At 33.5% G+C, this 23,480-nt stretch overlaps 1 protein-coding gene across 1 annotated transcript in view; it reads right to left on the reverse strand.

The window, feature by feature from the left end:
• LOC139527713 (probable E3 ubiquitin-protein ligase HECTD4) overlaps nucleotides 1-23,480 on the reverse strand; it is a 59,007-nt gene that overhangs the window by 14,336 nt on the left and 21,191 nt on the right. The window contains exons 22-52 of the mRNA XM_071323338.1: nucleotides 22,820-22,996; nucleotides 22,198-22,384; nucleotides 21,728-21,832; nucleotides 21,336-21,424; nucleotides 21,001-21,182; nucleotides 20,151-20,259; nucleotides 19,072-19,207; nucleotides 18,787-18,953; nucleotides 17,961-18,107; nucleotides 17,511-17,692; nucleotides 16,992-17,223; nucleotides 16,419-16,627; nucleotides 15,887-16,064; nucleotides 15,141-15,216; nucleotides 14,253-14,443; nucleotides 13,868-14,003; nucleotides 12,506-12,676; nucleotides 11,962-12,123; nucleotides 11,206-11,494; nucleotides 10,717-10,820; nucleotides 10,307-10,468; nucleotides 9,167-9,315; nucleotides 8,149-8,389; nucleotides 7,433-7,691; nucleotides 6,786-7,052; nucleotides 5,923-6,188; nucleotides 5,437-5,597; nucleotides 4,717-5,134; nucleotides 4,197-4,327; nucleotides 1,817-3,823; nucleotides 329-418 (exon numbers count right to left, since the gene is read on the reverse strand). Of these exons, the coding sequence (XP_071179439.1) occupies nucleotides 329-418; nucleotides 1,817-3,823; nucleotides 4,197-4,327; nucleotides 4,717-5,134; nucleotides 5,437-5,597; nucleotides 5,923-6,188; nucleotides 6,786-7,052; nucleotides 7,433-7,691; nucleotides 8,149-8,389; nucleotides 9,167-9,315; nucleotides 10,307-10,468; nucleotides 10,717-10,820; nucleotides 11,206-11,494; nucleotides 11,962-12,123; nucleotides 12,506-12,676; nucleotides 13,868-14,003; nucleotides 14,253-14,443; nucleotides 15,141-15,216; nucleotides 15,887-16,064; nucleotides 16,419-16,627; nucleotides 16,992-17,223; nucleotides 17,511-17,692; nucleotides 17,961-18,107; nucleotides 18,787-18,953; nucleotides 19,072-19,207; nucleotides 20,151-20,259; nucleotides 21,001-21,182; nucleotides 21,336-21,424; nucleotides 21,728-21,832; nucleotides 22,198-22,384; nucleotides 22,820-22,996 (7,380 nt within the window). The remainder of the gene's footprint in view (nucleotides 1-328; nucleotides 419-1,816; nucleotides 3,824-4,196; nucleotides 4,328-4,716; nucleotides 5,135-5,436; nucleotides 5,598-5,922; nucleotides 6,189-6,785; nucleotides 7,053-7,432; nucleotides 7,692-8,148; nucleotides 8,390-9,166; nucleotides 9,316-10,306; nucleotides 10,469-10,716; nucleotides 10,821-11,205; nucleotides 11,495-11,961; nucleotides 12,124-12,505; nucleotides 12,677-13,867; nucleotides 14,004-14,252; nucleotides 14,444-15,140; nucleotides 15,217-15,886; nucleotides 16,065-16,418; nucleotides 16,628-16,991; nucleotides 17,224-17,510; nucleotides 17,693-17,960; nucleotides 18,108-18,786; nucleotides 18,954-19,071; nucleotides 19,208-20,150; nucleotides 20,260-21,000; nucleotides 21,183-21,335; nucleotides 21,425-21,727; nucleotides 21,833-22,197; nucleotides 22,385-22,819; nucleotides 22,997-23,480) is intronic.

Consider the following 23,480-nt stretch of genomic DNA (forward strand, 5'->3'; position numbering starts at 1 on the left):
ATATCAGTAATTTAGCATGACTTAATGGTGCTACAACCTGATATATGTGCATTGTATTGTCAAAAACAGCCCATATTTATGTAGCAGAAGCATTCAACTGTCCAATAAATAACTAAAAGTTTACATTTTAACAATTTTGTAAAACTGTTATATTTTGGGGCCAAAAAGGGGTCTTACCGGACCTACTCCTTTCATAAGTATTCACAGTAGTAACCAAATTTCATACCCATTATTAACCTCACAAGAACCTTGTTTTATATATTTGCTTTAAACTACAGTCAAACCTCGTTGTGTGGTATTCGGTTGTGTCGAAAATTCAAAATCTTACTTTTCTGACACTCCCATGACAACTTTTTCTTTGGAGGATTTTGGAGATCTCTTGGGTCCTTTCCCTTTACCACTTCTGTCTCCTGGTGATCTATAAAGTAACAAAAGGAAATGTAAACTCAGAAATTATTGCTTAAATTGCTCATTGTTCAATTAATAAAAATGTGAAATCAAAGATTGAAATTTCTGGAAAAACTTCATACAAATGATGTACTGGTCTCTGGTAGATAGTTTTCTTATTCCAATCATAGCAAAACATTAGAAAACAAGAATGTGTCCACAGTACACAGATGCCCCACTCATACTATGATTTTCTTTGATCAGTGGCCTGTAGAATTGGGGTCAAATCTCTAATTTGGCATTAAAATTAGAAAGATCGTATCATAGGGAAAACTAAGTTTCAAGTTGATTGGACTTCAACTTCATCAAAAACTACCCTGACCAAAAACTTTAACCTGAAACGGGACAGAAGGCAAACAAATGGAAGAAGGGACGAACAAATGGATGAACAGACCAGAGAACATAACATAATGAACCTCTACTATTGTAGATGGGGCAAAAAAATTCTGAATTAACATGTAGTAGTACTTACAAAGTCTTTTTCCAAGAATTTTTCATACACAAATTTTTTATTAATTGTGTTTTCATTTGATTGTTTAGTTAGAATTATAAATATGGAACAGTATTTTAAACTAATAATTGATAGCAATACTTCCATTTAACAGTAATCTTTGCTGTTGGTTTTGTTTCTAGTTAACTGTAATTCAGAAGGTTGTAAAAAATAAAATGTTTGCATCACACTATGTATCTTATGGTACATGTATGTGTAATCTTAATTTTCTTCCAAGAATGTTTCCAAAGTACATGGATGCCCCACTCGCACTATCCTTTTCCATGTTCCATGGACTGTGAAATTGGGTAATAACCTAATTTGGCATTAAAATTTAAAAGATTATACTATAGGGAACATATGTACTACGTTTCAAGTTGATTGGACTTCAATTTCATCAAAAACTACCTTGACCAAAAACTTTAACCTTAAACTCCCACTTTCATTTTCTATGTTTAGTGAACTGTGAAATTGGATTCAAAAGTCTAATTTGGCTTTAAAATTAGAAAGATCATATCATAAGCAACAAGTGTACTAAGTTTCAAGTTGATTGGACTTCAGCTTCATCAAAAACTACCTTGGCCAAAAACTTTAACCTGAACTGACAGATGAACGAACGAACAAACAAACGAACGAACGGAGCCACAGACCAGAAAACATAATGCCCCTCTACTATCGTAGGTGGGGCATAACTACCCACTGGCAGGTGTTTTTTTCAAATATTGAAAAAAAGATTAAGAGCTTTCTGTTCATAGCTGACGATTAACAAAACAGCTATAGGTATGTCTCTAACACATTTTGTACTAACAAGAATTTGTTTAAAATAACAAAAAAATTTGTATGTATTTGTATAAATTTGTGTGTAAACTTGAAACTTACCCTTCTTTGTCAGGTGACTTCAGCATGCCATACTTCCTTAACACCTGTGTGACCTGTTCTTGTAATGACTTCTTTGGAGGTTTAATGTTGTTGAAGAAACAGAAGAGCATATTTTCCTGTACATGTTGAAGAATCAGATCTTTACTTAGACATATAAAACCTGAATCTTGACGGAAATCTTCACTACCGTGTCTCTGATCCATAATAAAACAACTATGGAATATTTCAATGAGAGCCAGAGTCCCAGGCTCTGTTATTTCCTCAAGATTAGACCCGTTAAAAAATTTATACTGTAAATATTCTTCCAATGCGTCATTAGCCTGGGGCTCAGCGGTAACTAACATGGCATTGACAGTTGATATAGTCATCATTTCTTCAGGAACATCCACAAGGTCATCATGACCAAATGAAAAACTTTTGACTAATGACTTTTTTATATTTTCCATTTTGGATTTAGAATTGATATTTATTACTGCTGAACCTTTAATGACAGCCTCTGTCCTTTTAGGAGCAGGTACTTCTTCTGTTACCTTGGCAACACCTGCTGCCTCTGTCGTCTGCTCTGACACAGTTTCACTTTCGACTTGACTTGGATTTTCTGTCTTTTCAACAGCTCTGACCTTTGGACTTACAGTTTGAAGGGGAATGAATACATCATTCCTGTCAATTCCCCCATTAGACTGACTTGCTTTCTGAACAGCTGAATGTACATTGTCTTTGGATATTTTATCTGGTATTCCCGTGATAACTAATACTCTATTGTATGCTGATGGTACTTGAAGAACGTGTGCTGCATCAAGAATGGCTGTATGCAAGAAACTTTCACTTTGTTTCTCTCGGAATGCCAAATGACGAATAATCTGAGACACAATCAAAGTTCTCTGAAACCATAATAAATCTTCTGATTTAGAACCAGTAAGTGATGTCTTACTAGATTCAGCGGTTGGTAGGGATGAAGATGATGATGAGTTTTCTGATGTAGGAAGCGATGAAAATGATGATGTAGATGTAGCGGATGTGCTGGCTGACGCAGAGTGAGACACATCACTCTCACTCACACGAGGACTGGATACAGGTGTACGTTTAGGTACAGCTCCTCCTCTTTCTTTATCTCGTTTAGCCTTGACCTTTTTCTTCTTAGCTGATGAAGTAGGACTTCCTAAAGAATGAGAAGATCCTGAAGCTGAGGAACCGAACGCACCTGCAGACATCAACAGCCCAATGAAAGTCTTTGATCTCTCGTCATATCTTGTTTCAGCAGTAGCCAAAACTACTTCTAGCAATGAATGAAAGTATGTAGAGAATCGTCCTTTATCACACACCCCAATACCCATACCAACACCACTTGCTGTTGACATAGACTCCCACCCCTTGGTTTCCTCTTCATATAATTTCCTAAGCTCCATTTGTAGTTGTACCAGTAAACCAGTATTCAAATTCAGATGAGGTTGCAAAGCCAGCAGAACTGACCCGTTACATCCCTCGCTATAATTCAGAATTCTCAAGGATTGTGCTAAAAGGTGGAACATATATTCCTTAATGAGAGATGGAATACTACACTTCCATAAATATCTACACAGTAACTCAATCATGTGTTTAAATACTCCAGGTGTAATCTTGATGTTATCCACATTCCATAAACTCTGGTGGTTATCCTTACTAAGCAAACTAGATGTCGTACCAGCATGTCCTCGCATGCCACAACTTTGTGTGCCACAACCATATTTTTCTTCTATCAAAGTCTCTATGTAAGCCACTGCCAGTAAGAATTGTGGATACAGAGCATGTATTGTCAACATGACCCCTGGAGGTGGGGACACACCCAGTTTAACATGGACCCTATCACAAGGTATGATAGCAGGAGTATACTGCTCATTCTGGTTACTGGTTGAGCTGGTATCCCTTGGATAACTAACACAATCCAGTTTGGTTGGTTGTCCTGTCTTCCTTACATGGTTACCAGTGTACGATAGAACTTTTGCCCATGGAGATTTGTACAGTGATGTGCTGAAAAAATATAAGTGAATTAAATTATCTATAACAAGTAAAAATGTTCCTAGATTTTTATTCACTTTCAATTGCTTATTTGAGTCTTTGATCTATATCATTGTTTTTAGTAACCAGTAAAACCAACAGCTTATAGTCAAGGGTTTATTATTCATCTTTTTAAAAAAAAGAACCAGTTTTCTTCAGAATCTGGTGTATCCAAGATTAAGTGTCTGCCATTTTAGTCTATTGAAAAGAATCATTATGAAAGTGCTGCCCATCAGTGAAGACTGAAACGTGACTTCTAGTTGACTATTAGATTGACCTGTATTTTCAGATTAATTTTTCATCTATATTTTCCCCTGTTCACTTTTTATCTATAGACATTACTTACTCTTTCTTGGCTACTTTAGGATCAGTTTTACATGACACAACCAAACATGATGCCCCTGGGAAATGGACATCTGTGTTGACCTTAACCTCTGTTACTGGGAACTCTTCATATGGGAACATTTCTGGTGCAATCTACAAGCATAATACATATACAATCTTAATGAAGTAAGTCAATTTTATTAGCAATTATACATCTCTAAATTCAAATGTATTTGTGAAATTAAAAAAAAAATAGGATAGATAAAGAGAAGAGATCTATACAGGTACCAGGTCAGTCTGTCTACATACCTTTCTTCTGTTGCATGCAGTTTGTCCTACAACACATGTTTTATTCTTTTTAGTTTATTCAAATGTTGATTAACAATAAGGCTAACTGTGTTTAATCCAGTACTTGTTTTTGTTTATACAGACATGAAATATGTTTGTTTCAGCTGCTTTAAATCACTCTATGATATATATATCAAATGAATTACAGTGACTTAAAAAAAACCTTGAATTTAAAGATAAACATATATACCAACCTGCAAACAAATACAAATCTGATTGGTTAGCTCAGTCAAGTAATCTTCTCCCTGATTGGCTGCTCTGGCTATGGCCACTGATAACTCTCTTTTTAACTTGTCTTCATCACGGTACAATAACTTTGTCAAGGAACAAGAACTGATAGCCAGACAATGTTCTAGTGATGAGGATGTGATTAGAGAGGCATTCTGTATTGTTCCATGAGGTTGAGGAGGACACAGTAGCTCCTCTGACAAGAGCTGGAGGTTTTCTATGTCTAACTGCTGCAAGAGGGCAGCACTAGCAGCCATTCCTGACCCCAGACTGGCAGAGCACGAGTATATCTCCATTGCTGGTGAGTTACAATGGTCTATGAGTTTTAATAGAGCTGTTCTACAGTACATCCTAGATAATATTCCTTCACATCTAAGCAGCTCTCTGAAATAAGCAACTTGTTTGAATTAAATGTCAAAATATCAACAAAAACATTAGATAATCAAAGCACTGTCAACGTTGTAAACAAGCAAATTTGATTTGATCACAAAAAATAACATATCCATACAAATTATTCCATCAAATCATTTTTTTTAAGCTATGGATAACTTCTGTCTATTGTTTACCTCTAGTTGTCTTTCAATGTTTTATTGGGTTGCTATCTCATTTGCATTGATAAATTTATAATCTTGTTGCACTTAAAAAGTTGACTTTTGTTCATCAGATAGCATGCCTTTATAACCTACCTGTGAATGTATATGTTTGAAGTATCTAATATCTGTCCTCCAGTGATTGAAGATTTCCTCAAACCTTGGCCTGGTCTCTCTAACATGTCTATAGGGTACCAGAATCGTATCAGTACACCTTCACTCCGAAGGTAGGTTTCTACTTGTACCAATTCATTCGACTTAAAAAAAAATTACAATAAATACTATGAAAATATGCAGCATTTAATCATGAGTAACATATAAGTTGGTAACAAAAGGAATGTTTATTTTGCAAACAGGAAAAATTTTATCCAACATATTTGTATTTTACAAAATTCCCCGTCCTTACATTTTTTTTCTTTTCTATTTGATTGTTTGCTATGTATTTTATCTCACATCTTCATTTATACGTTTGGATTTGTCTTGATCAGAAATACTCAAAACAAATATTTGAAAGCTGAGGATGTAAAGAGAATCTGAAAAGAATAGCCAAAATCATCTTAGGTCACAACTACAACTACTCACATTATCAACATCCAAGACAGTCCCTGTCAAACCAAATGTTCTAAGCATACTCCTAACAGCAAACATAGGTAACATAGTGGTCCCTGCTGTGCTAGTCTCAGCTGTATTTCTGACCACTACAACTGTCCCCTTTCTGACCCTCTCTATTGTGAACTTTGCTAGGTCTTCTTTAATATCTTCTGTTGTGGGAAGATGGAGGTCACGTGGGATTCCACCGTTTTCTTCATAAAGGAATTCTACTGTCTGTCTTGCAATATCAGTCATACCTAATCAAAATAATTCTTTCATTGAATAGATATCAATTATACATAGGAATTTTTCATCTCCATCTACCCAAAAGTGTTTGATTGTGATCTAAAGGAATTACTGCCCCTGATAGTTGCAGGAAAATGATTTTGAAAGTATTTAAAACTTTAAAATCATTATTAAGAATGATTGAAATCTTATTACAGACACATAAAATATGACTATATTAATTATTTTTACATGAAATTCTCTTGTTGAACGTTGTATTTCTGGCTTATTTTTGTTTTCTTGCATTGCACTCTTTTTTTTTCCATTTATAGATAGTTTTAAATAAAGTTTCTTTCCATCAAAGTTGTCCACAACTTGTTCAACAAAAAAAATTATTTATTACAAATTCAGATTTAAGAAATTGGCTATTGTTTTCATTACTATTTTTGTTTTATATTGTAATATGTATTCCTGGCATTGCTTCTTTTGTTTTTTACCCTTGCATTGTTCTACTCTTTTTTTTAATTTATATCTTTCAATTATAATTATAATTTTGTCTTCTTTACTTTCTCAACATTCTAACTAATCTCATTTCAGATTTAAGAAATTGGCACATCATTATCATTTACCAAGCTGTAATGCTCCTTTAATTTGTTCCAGTCCATCCTTCCTCTCAGCCTCATTTCTGAATCTTCTCCTGATAACAGGGAACACTTTCTGTTCCCATGCCTTTACTAGGAGGGCATAGTGGTCCTCTGTCTGTGCATCATCTTCAACTGGTTCCTCATCAGACTCATCTTCCTGTGTAGCAGTTGACAAGTAGTCTGGACCAGTAGACAAAAAGTTGTCATAGCTACTGAACAACTTGTACTGTTTACATGAATCTGTATCATATTCTATAAAACAAAAAATACACAACATTATTTGATATAACTCTTTACAAGTGTAACCAAAGAGGACACTTCCCTAAACTCGAAATTTACCAAAAGTAATGCCTTCTTATATCATTTTAAACCAAAATCATTTTTAAAATAAAACTCCTCATTGAGGCATGTTTTTAGCAAAGATAAGAAGTACATATTAAAAAGCTGGGACTATTACATGACAATATAGGGACAAACTATTGTTTATAAAACTATATTCATTATCTGATACTTCAAAAGCTTTAAAATTTAACCCTGAGAGATTTGATCTTTCTTCGGTATCTCTATATGACTGTTCATGAAGAAAACTGTTATCTTTAAGACTTTACAAGGAGGACTCAAAAGGATTTTACCTTTCTGTGGTTTAGGTATCTCTGGGACTTTACATGAAGGGCCCTGTGGAGATTTTAAATCCTCTTTCTGTGCCACTTCTGGACTAGCCACTGTTGGTTCTTCATCTTCACTCTCGGATGCATGATGGAATGGCAGGTGTCCAAAACTCTCTCGGATTTCTCTGGTTAAATCATTTGCTTCATCAGCAGCATCTCTATGCTGTTGACCTTTAGCATAGGCAAATGGTCTGGTTCCAAAATTTGCTCTTAATCTGGTGCCCTACAAAATTCAACAAAATATTTATATTGATTGCACTTAGAATGTGTTGTCCCAAGAGTAATTCTAATTCATATGAATATTAAAGGACCAATTGGTGGCATTGGGCTGTTTTTAGCTTTTGATGGAATTGTTGTCTCTTTGGCATATTCCCCATTTTTATTCTCATTTTTTTTCAGTACATACCATCATATTTTCACTCCTCACAAATGACCCTTTGAAAGCAATTAATGTGACCCCATATTTCAAATACCTTTTGCCTGGTAAATGTATTAAAATACATAGGATCTTTTCAATCCAGTACAGTATAAGAGCCCATACATCAATTTTTTATGTACACAACAAGAATGAATATAATATGTTATGCATTTTGTTTAAATATATTCAGATATCTCCTTTTGTACATAAGTACAAATGACATCAAAAGCCTGGTAGATTAAATGTGGCTTATGACACTAACCTTTTTCTGAACATGTACAACAGGAAACATGCCTCCAGACACGTCCTCCATGTTGGAACTAAGAAGTCTTCCTCTGTAGGTAAAGTACACACGACCTTTAGGTGTCTGACCTTGAACAGGAGATTCATCAGTCCTCTCCCAACCAATACCAGCGATGTCTCCTGCATTTAGGGTAACATCAAGGCGGACACTCCTCCACTGCAAGAGGCTGGCTCCATTGTAATGGACAGATTTACCATTACTAAAAAAGTAAAGTTTTAAAATCTTGGTAATAATAAAACACTTGTACCAAGAGAACTTATTTTCATAAACTTTCTTTTCAGTGTATTTCCTCTCAGGAATGTTTACGATGAGGGATTGATTTTTTCCAATGAAAAATATTAGGAGAAATGTTTTATGAAAGCAATTCAATGGAAATAGAGAAGTCTTCTTCTTATTGAAAGGCTCATCAGTACAATATTGATCTATTACCACCATCCACTGACAAATAATAAATAATGAAAAATATTATTAAAATCTAATATGACCAAACATTTTATTATTTTTTCCTTTTACAAATATTTTTATACTTTATTCGACTATCATATCAAGCTTTATTGAAACTTATCAAACAACCTTTTAGTGGTTGCATGGGCATTAATGAGAGTTAAAGAAAAACAAATGGACAGACGGTCAAAGATTTAAATCTTAAAAAGATACATTTTCAGAGGTACATTTATTCAAGACCATATAAAATCAATTATATAGTCTTTATTTAATAAATTTCCTGTTACAAAACTTTGAATTTTTAGAAAAACTAAGGATTTTCTAATTCTAGGAATAGATTACCGTAGCCGTATTTGGCACAACTTTTTGGAATTTTGGGTCCTCAATGCTCTTCAACTTTGTACTTGTTTTGCTTTATAACTATTTTGATCTGAGCGTCACTGATGAGTCCCCTGAAGACGAAACGAGTGTCTGCCGTACTAAATTATAATCCTGGTACCTTTGAGAACTATTATTCAACAGTCCTACTTACTTAAGGAACAGACATGTGCCAATAGGATTTGTCCATGCTCCTTCTTTTTTCTCAGCAGAGGGAGCAAATCCAAAAGAAATAACAGCACCACTCTCATCCTGGCTGTCTCCAAAAGATAAAATCTCTAACTCCCAATAAAATGATGGTGCCTAAATTACATACAGAAAGAATTTATGATATATTGAAACAACACCCGAATCTGTAGAACAATATGTCTAACTAGCACTATCACATTTTAATGTTTAGTGAATAACTTAAAATATATCTTCAAAATATCACATTATAATGAACATGTGAAATAATTTTGATGTTGAGGTGACCACAGCTTCTATGATAAAATTCCTTAAGTTTGGATGTACTATATATAGTACAGTATGCCGGCTGCACATACACAAATATATCTAAAGCTGATATGCAGCATAAAATTTACTTTAAAATCAGAAATGGGAGTGATATCACTAATGCAAGAAATGTGACTCTGACTCAAGTTTTTGCTTAATTATGCTATAATATGTAGTGGAATCTATTAACTTATCACTGTGCACATAAACCAAACCATATTTGGTGCCTATAAGCAGTCAGCTATCTGAACCTAATGTTGTTCAATGTTGTTTGTCTCTGTATGAATGTCTGTGCTTTCGAGGAGTCAAATATTGGTGATTTCTCTAATTTTTGTGCTTTTTTTCACATTTCCTGACAGGTGTGAGAAAAATATTTCTCCTCACTGGTTTAAAATCTGTTCTCCCCAAATCATTGGTTGAAATTTAATTGTGTCGTTAAATTTTCTTGTTTTCTTCTGAATTTTCTTATTGTGACGTCATGAAAAAAGGCGACCATGCCTGATGACGTCACATCAAAAGTACACAACTTTAATTTCTCAAATCTTTGAAAAGGAAGAGTAAAAATCATAAGAGAAACAGATTCCACCACTGTAACTCGTGTATTACAATATTTCTCCACTCTCAACAGTTAAATTTTAATTATTTAAAAACGTCGACAAGCCTCGCGTTTGAAATATTAAAATTTAACTGTCTCGAGTGGAGAAATATTGTAATACACTTGTTGCAGTTGTGGAATGTATATTTCCAATTATCCTTTTGATGTATTAGTTGACGAAATATTTATATATATAGTACTTACCTGTTGTGGAAGAGACTGATTGGCATAAACAATAGTTCCACGAGGCAATCCACTTCCTGTATTGGGATCTCCAAGGAAAGTAACTCCTGTCATACTATGGGAGAAAACACATGTCCGTACTGGTGGGAAAATTCTGTTAGGATCCCATAACATTTCTTTATTCTGAAAACAGGAAACGTTCATTAGTGTATAATTGTATAACAATATGGAAGACAACACTTGAGGATCTGATCAAATAAATTTAAACTAAAAAAAAGGAAATTCTGGATAATGAAAAATACTTAACATGTCTATATCCTGTTTAAAGACAAGGGTCTTTGATGGACTATATCATTCCATTTTTGCAAGTATTTTGGAAATGTGAAACTACCCTTCTGAGTAATATGGGTTTAAAAGAAGACTACACCTACCATTCTGTTATCCACCTTGCTGGGAGGAGGTGGAGGTTTAGCACAGTCTCTGTAGAGCAGCCTCAGTCTAGTACAATGGTCTTCTATCACAGCTAGTCTGTCACCTAAATATATATCAAAGAGATTTTGGCAAAATAATCTCCTAAATTGTAAACTTTACAACAATATTAATATTTTGTTTTAATGCAATGTGTAAAGGCTTATTTAAGAAACTATGATTAGTAGAATAAATAAGTCATACATATATAATTCTTCAATATCCAGTGGGAAAGTCTTTGTTCTGGATAAGATTTTCTACTCTTGATTATATACTTGAATAATCTATTGCAGTTAGAGACAATAATTCGAAGTAACTATTAATTTTGACCATTGAAAATCCAAGAACAATAGAAGTACATATTGTTAATTGTAAAAATTAACAAACGTTTAGCAAATGTATAAACGAGTTAAAAAAGTATAAAAATAAATAAAATATATAACTCCAATAACCTGTATTGCACTCCTTAGCAAGCGACTTCAATACATCTATAGTACTGCCACAGTGTTGTATAAACTCCTTAGAAAAGCTGAGATCATTGAGGTATGATGCTAGGACCATACAAGCCCTTGTCTGTAACTCTCCAATGACACGACAGGTCACATTGTTTATTGTATTACCGTCCCCTGTTACAGGGAATGTCTTCTGTAACGTGGATAAGTTGTCGTCCTGGGGGAGGAGGATAGATTTGATTGCCATGACAACTGCTTCTGTACTTGGCAAATGATGTGATTTGTAGATCTGAAATAATCAACAATTATTTATAAACTTGTAATTTGATTTACTTCTGTTGTTTAAAAATAAGAAGTTTCAGTCACTAACTGATAAGACGAAACTCTTGAAATCAAGATTAATTAAACAAACAGTCAAAATAGCCTTAAATGCCAGATCATTTCTGCAAGTAGACAAATTTGTTTACATTAAACCTAGTCTCAATACCACGTAAGTATAATATTGCAATCAACAGACTTAAAAGGTAAAAATTTCCTTTAAAAAGCTATATTGATATAGGAAGATATAGTATGAGTGCTAATGAGACAACTCTCCATCCAAGAAAGGTCAAAATTCATCTCATTTTCACATATCAGGGTTATTTATCAATGTCAGAGTTCCACTTACCTTATTCCTGACTGGTTCCAGCCTAGTAACAGGAACCTGTATAGTATCACTGTATCAGGGTGATAATTAAAAGTAGGACTTCATCTTACCTTATTCCTGACTGGTTCCAGCCTAGTAACAGGAACCTGTATAGTATCACTGTATCTTGGTGATGATTCAAGTTCAGAGGTCAACTGTACTGTTACTTGACCAGTCTGTTCAGAAACACATAGAACTGTTCCTTCGGTATTGTGGATTCCTGGACCAGTTACCTGTAAAAGAGTTCATATAAAATAGTTCGCTTTCAAAATTAAACATCCATGTCAAGAAATAGCACACCAATCTGATTGCAATAATTAATATTCTATTCTAAAGTCGCCTCATCTATAATGCTTTTTATACAGGTTTATTAGTAAATCTAAATCATTAAAATATTTATTTACCTTTTTAAAAAATTCACAAGATTTTCTCTACAACTCAATGGTTCCAAAGCTTACGTATTCTGGGTAATATTTTCAAAAGCATACAATAAAAAATTGTGATTGGTTAAAAATGTCTTAAATGAAATTACCCACAATCCTTCAGATTTTGAAAAAGTGAATTAATAAGTATAAAAATTCTACTGTTTTTCAAACTAGTTTCAATAAAACCTACTCTAACATCACATCCAGGCTTGATTATTTCCTTAAATCCTCCGAGGGAGCATAGAGCAGCATTTCCCAACTTGGCCATAAATAACAACTGTCGGCTGCTACATCGTGGTGAACTCAAGCTGTCTATTGATGTCAGAAGTAATGGCAGACATGACAGGGCATTATTCAGAACCTGAAATGAATACAAAAGAAACATCTAATTTGTATCAACAATTACATTACAGTGAAAAACTTGCATCTGTTAACCTAGAATCTCTCAATCTATCATTCTATCTAGAATCTAGATTGATTGAAGGTTTCTTGCAACCAGCTCAATATAATTTTTTTTTTATAGTCAACATTCTTGAGTTAAAATACTATGGCTATGATTATGTTATAACTTTGTTGGCAGCTCTTTCCAGACTGTATTGTATGTGACGAATTTATTTTATTGAAATCTTGCTAAACTTTCATTATGTCTTAAAAAGGTTTGTTCATGCAAATTCCAAATCCATTTGTGTGAAACAAAGTCAGACAAACTGCAAAAATTTAATAAGTTTCATGGGAGACAATCTATGAGAAACATACATACCCTCTGTACAGCATTAGCCCAGGAATGAGCTGTGTTAGATTCTGGAGCAGTCAATAAATGGGAGACAATCTATGAGAAACATACATACCCTCTGTACAGAATTAGCCCAGGAATGAGCTGTGTTAGATTCTGGAGCAGTCAATAAATGGGAGACAATCTATGAGAAACATACATATCCTCTGTACAGCATTAGCCCATGAATGAGCTGTGTTAGATTCTGGAGCAGTCAATAAATGGGAGACAATCTATGAGAAACATACATACCCTCTGTACAGCATTAGCCCAGGAATGAGCTGTGTTAGATTCTGGAGCAGTCAATAAATGGGAGACAATCTATGAGAAACATACATACCCTCTGTACAGAATTAGCCCAGGAATGAGCTGTGTTAGATTCTGGAGCAGTCAATAAATGGGAGACAATCTATGAGAAACATACATATCCTCTGTACAGCATTAGCCCATGAATGAGCTGTGTTAGATTCTGGAGCAGTCAATAAATGGGAGACAATCTATGAGAAACATACATACCCTCTGTACAGAATTAGCCCAGGAATGAGCTGTGTTAGATTCTGGAGCAGTCAATAAATGGGAGACAATCTATGAGAAACATACATATCCTCTGTACAGCATTAGCCCATGAATGAGCTGTGTTAGATTCTGGAGCAGTCAATAAATGGGAGACAATCTATGAGAAACATACATACCCTCTGTACAGAATTAGCCCAGGAATGAGCTGTGTTAGATTCTGGAGCAGTCAATAAATGGGAGACAATCTATGAGAGACATACATACCCTCTGTACAGCATTAGCCCAGGAATGAGCTGTGTTAGATTCTGGAGCAGTCAATAAACAATGAAGTAAAGCTATCACTTCACCTGCCATGCTATTAGCAACATGTCCGCTTATAAATGGTCTCACTGGATCAGTTCTACAAAGCAAAAAAAAAAAAGGCTGATAAAACAAGCAAAATCCACTTGCCAGGATTGTTTTACCTTAACTGACAACATTTGAAAGCTTTGTTTAAGTTTAATTGGTACAAAAATCAACATTTTTCAAATTATTTCTTATATTGCTATTGCAAAGATTTTAAACTAAACTTTCAAAAAGGGAAATGAAAACCTGTTATTTACAAAATACAAAAACATTTAAAAACATTCAATTTTAAAACAAAAAGTACCTTGCTAACTCATTATTTTTCTCTCTGCACACAGTAACAGCATTCTGTTTTTTCTTGTCCCCATTAGTGGCCTCTGGAGGGGTAGAATCCACTGGAGAACCAGTAGAAATCACAAGTCCTGACTGTGCCCACTTGGCTGCTTTCTTCAAGGCAGTTACTGCATCCTCTGTACAAACATCTGCTTTTCCTGACTAAAAAAAAACATCTCATCTCAATACAAACACTGCTTTCCTATAATAAAATTTGTCTGCATTTGTCAAAATTATCAAAGTGCAAGATGTAAGTTTTTTCTTTGTGAACCTTTCTCATCTTTTGGTCTTGAGCATATCTAATGAATATGTTTACAAAAACATGTGAAGTACACATGTAAATCATATCTGCATATTTTTTTCTTAATTTCACAGAAAGTTATGAATGTTATAAACTACATTTCCTCACTTTATCTTTTTTTGACAGTTTTAGTTTGTTATCACTTTTTTTCTGACATGATGATATGCAATAGTTCAATGCACATGTACAAAAAACAAACTTTAGTTCTCAACCTATTTTAATCCAATTTACATTTTATCTCTCTCTATAATAGATGTTTTTAACCTTTTTTTCTTTTCTTTAAAGGGCCTCCATGGCCAAGTGGTCTTAGTAGTTACTACTGTAATCACTAGACAGTCAACACTGATGTTGTAAGTTGAACCAAACTCTAATCTGAATTGACTAGGATTGTCAGTTTTCCTATCAAAGGTCAGTAATTTTCTCCCGGCACTCCAGTTTATTTTTTTTATTTTTTTGTTTTTACCATTTTCTGAAGTATTGAATTATTATTCTCTGTGTTAGTTCTTGAAATCCCATCCAAACCCATTATACTATTCTTTTATCATAGAGGGTGTATACCTTATTCAGTTCCCTGTCCATTCTAACAGCTTTCTCTGTCAAAAGACTTCCTAGTCTACTCTGTCTTGTGTCAGAACTAAAATCAATATAATGGATGTTAGTAACAAATCATGTAAATCACAAATCATACTAAAATTAGTCACAACATCTATATTTTTTATGAAAAAAATATATTTGATTTGGAAATCTCAAAATGACTGCTTGAAGAGAAAAGAAGATTAAGAAGTTTACACTATGAAGTGAGTTATACATTGTTAGGTAAATATAATCACTTATTTTTTAATAATAATTTTTGCTTTTTTGAAAAGAGTATATCTCTGTCACAAGCAAACAGTGTTTACATATCATTATAATTTGCTAATCTTAAATTTAAAAACAGGCCAAATTAAGCCAAACCTGTTCAGTGCAAATGTACCAAAAGATTTTTTATTCATGTTTCACAAACATTGCTGACAGACCAGAAGTTTCTCATAGTGAGTCATACGAGGGCTCTCGGTCATAAAACTTTTGAGTCTGTGTTTTGTACTCATACTAAAAAATTAAGCAATCAAAATGCTAGATTTCATGTTTCGAGCATGATTTTTGTGCTCCAATCACTGAGCAAAGTTTCATGACTTCAACCCCTTATATTGGCAACAGAGAGCACATTTAAAACTACCTTGAATGTTGGTGGAAGTAATAAACTATGGTTTCTATGAATGTGTACTAGAACAATGAATACTGATTATCATAATACTAAAATTCACCTTAATATAGCCTGTGTGATTTCTTGTGATAACTGATCACTTCTCTTATGTACAAACACTGTCAGTCTACCACCCTGAATGTCACAGTCTTCGTTTTTATCTCTTTCTCCACTGGTGTTACCATGGCTACTACTAGGGTCAGTTGAAGGTCGTCTACTACACACTGTACTGTAGTCACCTTTAAAAATAAAATAAAATGTATAATTCTACTATATTTGAAAAAGATAAAATGCTTTTAAAACTTCCATATCATTCCCAAACTTATATGTTAAGTTTTTTTTAACAACAACAACACTATTTGTTTTTTGTTAAAGTGAAACCTCAATCAATCAATGCCCTGCACTGTTGCTTGAAATTTTATTACCATTGTATATCTCTGGGTTTGATAATTCTTTCTTTACTGTAAATAAAGAAACATTTGCAATTAATTTATCATTGGTCTGTTAATTTGTTCTGAATTTCATCATGTGTTATTTTAAGATTGATTCATGTACATTAGTTGCATATTCATTGTTTTACAGTACAATCCTACCTGGTACTAAGAAATCTCCCAGTTTGGCCAGCAGTAGACTGACAATCTTAGCCGGTGGATCTGATATAGACTCTGCAGTACTCCAGTGTGAAGACTGCATGTGTTGTCCCCAGGAGGGTAGCTCTAAATAGTCACAGTCGTCTGTACTCATCAGTGGCAGAGCTACTCGGCACAGCTGTAGTATGATTAATACCAACTTGGGTGATGGCCTATTGAAAGAAAAGTGTTTTTATTAAAGTTTTATTTGCTTAAGCTTTTGGTGGTTATCAAATGTCTTTCCTTCTTCATTTTCAGCATTATCAAGGGAACAAATAATAGAAATGCAAATGCAACCTGGGAAATTGATCTTAAACTATAATCTGATAAGAGTAAAAGAAAATTAGCAATTATAAATATCAACACCCTTGCTGAAATTTTAATCATTCTCAGGCCATTTGGAGTCAAGTTTTTTGTTTTGTTATCTGTTGGCAGGACATTTCCTTCCATCTTATTTTTGTCAAGGCAGTTTATTGTAATGTCTTAATATTACTAAAGTTTACCCCATCCTTTTTTTACTTGATTCCTAATCATTACCTCTGATCCAATAACAAGGACAGAAGTTTAGACACACATGCTGGTTGACTAAGTATAGCCTTGCCCATCTTACTACGTGATAGATTGTTCAGTAAACTAAGCACATCCTGTAATGCTTCACTGCCTGCAGCCTCATTTCCACCAGATTCTGTTGCTCGAGCAAGATGATTGGTTAGTAATACTGACACTTGTCTAGCCAATCCAGAGTGTTCTAACTGTTCAAATTGTGAACCTGTCAATAAAATGTGAAAACTGATTAGTAAACAAATCTGACACTTAATACTTATGAAATGCTAACTTTGTTATGGTTTTTTGTTTGTCTTTCAATTTTGGTTGTGATTAGGATTAGGAACCGTTCTTATAAAAGTTTCTGTATTTCGTCTCTTTTTTCAAATAACAATAAAAATATAATAATCATACAATCATATAAGACAAACCAACCCTGCCATCATTTAGCTCATATACAGTGATGTAGAGACAGCTGTTTTCAAGTTATAAATAAACATGATGCAATCTTACCATCTTCAGTTTCCCACATGACACATCTGTTGGCCAGTACTTGGAAGCCTGCCCATGCCATGGCTGAGACTTTCTGATGAGTTGATTGTGTTTCTTTATTGTCCAATCGGTAGTTGGCTAAACTACACAGTTTGTCCAGAAGATGCACTAGACCAGATCTTACTAAACATTTCTCTTCAGCTCTGGAAAAAGAATCATTTTGATGTGTCATAAAACTGCAACAACAGTATGATAGGTTTGTTTATGCAAATTCATGGAATTTCCACATTGGGTTAAAGTTCATAAACTGTATACTTTTCATAGAAATTAATGGTCTGTTAACAATGAGTCAATTCGTAGATTTCAAGGACATTTCCAGGCTTTGAATAATTGAAATAATATTCCAGGCTTTTTTTAAATTTTTAACGTAGTGTTAATTTGATACAAAGAAAATTCACATGAAACACTAACCTTGTATATGGAATAATACACATAAGACCTATACTGTTACAGCAGGCTATAGGATATCTGGCTGCCAGCTGTACAAGTGATGTCATAGTCTCTGAGAATGCCTCTCTAACATGGTCAACCATACCACCACAAGTCAATTCATCAACACTGTAAAAAAATAAAATATCATACTGTAATTTTTTTATCAAGTGAATTTGCATAATGTTAACAGTTAACCCAACTTCTTCATGCTCCTATTTTTCATCTTTTAATAATTTAATTTTGGCTGACGTTGTTAAGTTTATCAGCCCATAGTCATGTGACCGTGACGACATCAACGTTTTTTTCATGTTTTTCTTCAGTTCAGATGGGAATTTAGAAAATAACTGTAATATTAATTTTATCTGTCTTTGCGAAATAAAATAAAAAATGTGGTGCATTAATATGCGTGTTATTCAGTGTGCACCACAGTTTTGATGTTATTTCTTCATAGACAGAAAAAATATTACATTCATTCCTTAAATATATTTATGTTAACAATTCTTAGACAAAATCTAGCCAGACATATTACATATTACCAATTATTTAAATAACAATACTTAAATATGTAATTAAGCAAAATATGCATAGCCAATGAACCATAACAGAAGATACTGGGAAAAAGAATCTCTATGGAAATGAGATTTGCCACTGCTTATACCAATGATACCAAATATTATTAACTTATCACAAGTTATTCTCTTTAAACTGACCTTTGCACTAAAACAGAATACCTAAGTCTAGCTTTTTTGTTATGTAAAGGCGACACACAAAATGTCTACAATTCTTAAAAAGAGGTTTAACTTACCATGGCCCTCTCTGTAAAACAGATGTGACTGCTGCCACCAAATGTGTTGTGCCACCAACTCTTGCTGCAGCTGTCAGAAGTTCTTTCATATGGACTAAAGCTTGTTTCCTTGTGTGTCCACGACGCCATCTGGTCTGTGCAGCAGATAGAAAGTCCTTGCTTGAAATCTGAAAATCATATATAAAGCAAGATAATAAAACATCCTTTAAACATTGGATACTTACAAGATATAACTTTATTTTTGACAATCTAACTTGAATGCAATTAAGAATGACTAAAACTTACCGTATTTTGAGGATCACTACCAATGAATGAGAATAGCTGTTCTATTACTGTAACATAGGGTGGTCTGTCTTTTTCTTCCTCTTCTACTAAGTCCTGTAAAATGTGGACTGGTCCTTTCTTATATTTCTGCTGTCTTCTGTTTGAGCAAAAAAAGAAAGTTATTCAAAAACAGTTAAAAGGTTACAAACTCCAACAAAAATTTGAAACAGAAGATAACATTCATCATAACACTCTATTTTTGTTTCTTTTCATTATCTGGAAACTAGCAGAGATTTTCAAAATTTTGATGTCCACTTTTTAACTGTACATAATCATTTGGGAGCATTGTTGCAAAATAAGATGTTATTAGAAATGTTAAAATGGAAAATAAAGAAAAATAGAGATCAAGTACTGATTGCATGTACCGAACAATTTCATTTATTCATAGAGAAATTCCTTCAATTCAATCAGGCCATTCATTAGGAGGCGGTACCCGGTACTTTTACCCTCCTATGCTATTGTCAAGTACCGCCTAAATGTAGAAATTTTTATATAAGATATTCATAGAATAAATTGAAAAGTACCACCTAGAAACGTGGAAAGTACCAGTCAACATGAAAGATAATGAAACCCCTGATTCAATGCTTTGAAATTAATTGTATATATACAGTGCTTAGAAATAAACTCATCATAGATACCAGGACTAAATTTAGTTTATACGCCAGACGTGCGTTTCATCTACAGAAGACTCATCAGTGATGCTCAAATCCCAAAAAGTTAAAAATGCCAAATAAAGTACGAAGTTGAAGAGCATTTAGGACCAAAACTCCTAAAAGTTTTGCCAAATACAGCTAAGGTAATCTATGCCTGAGGTAGAAAAGCCTTAGTATTTCAAAAAATTCAAAAATTTGTAAACAGTAAATTTATAAATATAACCATATCAATGACAATTCATGTCAGCACAAAAAGTGCTGACTACTGGTCTTGTGATGAGTAATATATATACACACAGATAAAGAAAGAACAAACACTTAAAACTAAACTAATGATTCACTAATGAGATATAAAGTACATTTCACAGGATATTGAATAGCACTCACTTGTGTTTAACATCTTCTCTAGAAATGTCTACTCCGTTTGGAGCAGACATACTTCTTGACAAGCTGTATGATTGCAATACAATGTCTGTGTCTGATCTCACCATCACACCTAAAATGTATAATGAAAGATTTCATGCAATTGATGCTTAATAATCATAGGGGGATTTAGGGCCCACTTGTTGGTGGCAAATATGTTGGTTGATTATTTATTGAATCACTGAAGCATGACTCTAGTGGGCCCTGTTTTTAGCAGTCATGCTGTGGACCCCCTTATGAAAATTTCTGGATCTGCACTATTTTAACCATTACCCACAATTTACCCTTTTTCCTCAAGCCCTAAATCTGACCCTTTTGTATTAGTGCTGAACTTTATGTGTATTGGGTAGAAAAATGATCCGTAACAATTTCCCTTACAGAAAGTTCCAAAAAAGTTGAATGGCTACTTAACCAGCACTCTTTATTTGCATTGTATGTGATTATCATCATCAATATCATACATACTGTGGATTCATTTATTTTCGTGGGTACACATTTAATTATGGTTTAATAAAAACTTGCATATTCGTGGATATCTAATTTCTTGGTTTTGGCAAAGTCTTCATACACTCTTTAAGAAAATTTCGTAATTTGTTGAACTTATAAATTCATAGTTCTACTGTTCCCACCAGATCCACGAAAATTGGTATTCAACAAATATTAATAAATCCCCAGTATTTCAAATCAAAAACTTTGAATGTCAAGGTTGCACCATTGTATGCTAGCTTTTAATATTAGGTTTTCTTTGTTAACAGTTATCAAGTTCAAACTATCCACAATATGTCAAAGGTCACCTGAGAGTTTAAGGTCATACCTGTTTGTGTTGGATCCAGCATAGAGTAGTTTCTACTGTATGGCAATCCACCTTGTGGCTCAATGTTGACTTGTAACAGTAAATCTAGTCTTGACAACAGACCTTTGACAATATGAGAGGTGAAGGTCATAGGACAAGTCTCTGCAATATCACTACTCTGTACATCAGCATCAAACTTTTCTCTGAAATTAAAATGTTTTGAGCAATTATTCATTAATTCAACTATGAACCCTTATTTAATTATGATTTCTATAAGTTTAATAGAGTTTTTAAGACAATTTTTATGCAAACATAAATTTAAGTGATCGTTGCAGATTGTGTTAATGTTCTCTTACCTCAGAGCTTTGACAGACTTTTCATCATCTCCATTATCTGGTTGTATATTCTTGACAAAACATAACATCATCAATTCTTTATATTGTGACTGAAAAATATTAAAATACAGTTAACATATATTATTATCTCCCCTTCTCTCCTTTAGATAGTGTTGTTGCTAGTTCAAACATTTAATTTTGCCAAGACTTCAGATCTGTTTATTTTTCCTTTTATTCTAAAAACAATTAAAAGATCTGTTCTTTTGATATATACTTATTACCTAGTTGATTGATGCATATATATTCAGTACAGTATTTTCTGAATTTTTTCAGATTTTAAACACATTACTTCCACCCCTTCATATCTCAATTAAAGAATTGTCAGCTCTTCTATCCCTGAAATATTTACTTACCTCCTGCAGATGATAATCATGGAAAAATGGTGGTGTATCCTCTGTGTTCTCCTGTCTATGATCTAATACATCTGTATGCCAATGTTGTTCCTGGCCTGCTAAACTCTATTAAAGAAATGAAGCCAACTAATTTTATTAACTTTGTGTACCCTCCTGTAAATTACTGTTTAATGCATTTGCAACTTTTCGGTCATGGTCATCTGCTAATAATATAAACATGTAAAGTACTCATACCAGTTGTTCATTTAATTTGAACAGAAAGATACAAGTTTGAAGTAAACACTTTTTGGATTAATAATATATCTTGTGACAAAACTTAGAATTTTGAATTTACAAACATGAAAATTATCAACTTTTCAAGGTACTTGAGTGCAATACTTTTACATGCCCATTATGTGATTCTATAACATTTTGTAATGTTGACCCTTTTTAACCTTTTTATGGGTCAAACTGGACATGATTAACTGTACCTGTAACTGTCTGATCAGAGCATCCAATCTTTTATAAACTTCTTGTAGAACAGACTGTAACAGTGAGAATTCCTCAGGGTTTTGGTTTTCAGCAGAAGGTAGTTGGTGAACAATTTCTGTGAGTGATAAATGTTTTATCACAGTGGAGATAACTCTCTCTTCAAGTATGTCTGGCTGAATCACTTCTCTGAAAGTATATATTAATTAATACAATTTACTCACATGAATATTGGTTCTCAGCTGTACCAAGTTGCTAAACAATATCAGATTTCTTAAACTAATATATTCTTAAGGGGTCGATCCAGGGTTCAAGGGAACTATGGGAAGAGCTAATTTCTGTAATAGTAATAAAAGCATAAAGCGTAATGAGCCAAAAACTTTTAATGATGATTTTTGCCAAAAAGGATATTTTTTACAATCCAAGGGGCTGTATGTCCCACCTGAATCTGCCCAAGTGTTATAATGATGTAATGCTGTATCATCTCTCTGAAATGAGAAATCAATTAATAATTCAGATTTCAACTCTTTGCTGTAGGTTTTTACTGCATCTACATATATAATAAATTGGAATGAATGGTACCAAAATTAGACATACTTAAATTTACAAATAGGTCTACCTTACCTTATACTTGGCCTGAGTGTTTGTGTTGGCCTATGACAGAGTTTCCTCAAGTTCTGTATAACATCAGATGGAAGCTTGATTCTGGGTAGAGTTGTGTCGTCTAGAATGGTTAGGTCGTGGGAAGAATCAGGAGAGAATCCTGGGATAGGTTTCCCTGTATCTGACTGCCAAACACATCTGTTTAAAACAAATAGCATTACTTATTACAGCTAATTTCCTAATGCATGTAGAACAAAACTTTGGTTGGCTTGCTTGCTTTGTTTGTATAACTGTTTATTCAAGCTTTGTAAATAAGATTGACATCTTTAAACAATTCATATAGGCATAGTTTTACCTGTATATATATCATATTTGAATTTAATTGGGTGTTATTCTAATGATTGTACAATATACAAACAAAGCAAGCAAGCTAACCAAAGTTTTGTTCTACATGCATTAGGAAATTAGCTGTAAGGATATCGCTATTTCATTTATCACTTTAATTAGTGACTACTGTGGATTCATTTATATTGGTGGGTACCAATTTTCGTGGATTGAAGAAAACTTGAATTTTCGTGAATATTTAGTTTAGTTGTTTTGCCAAAGTCTGCATATATTCCTTTATAAAATCAACAATTTGTTGGAACATTTAACGAATATTAAAGAACTAACAGTATTTATC

The sequence above is a fragment of the Mytilus edulis genome, chromosome 6 (assembly GCF_963676685.1).
Source record: "Mytilus edulis chromosome 6, xbMytEdul2.2, whole genome shotgun sequence".
Classification (NCBI taxonomy): Eukaryota; Metazoa; Mollusca; class Bivalvia; order Mytilida; family Mytilidae; genus Mytilus; species Mytilus edulis.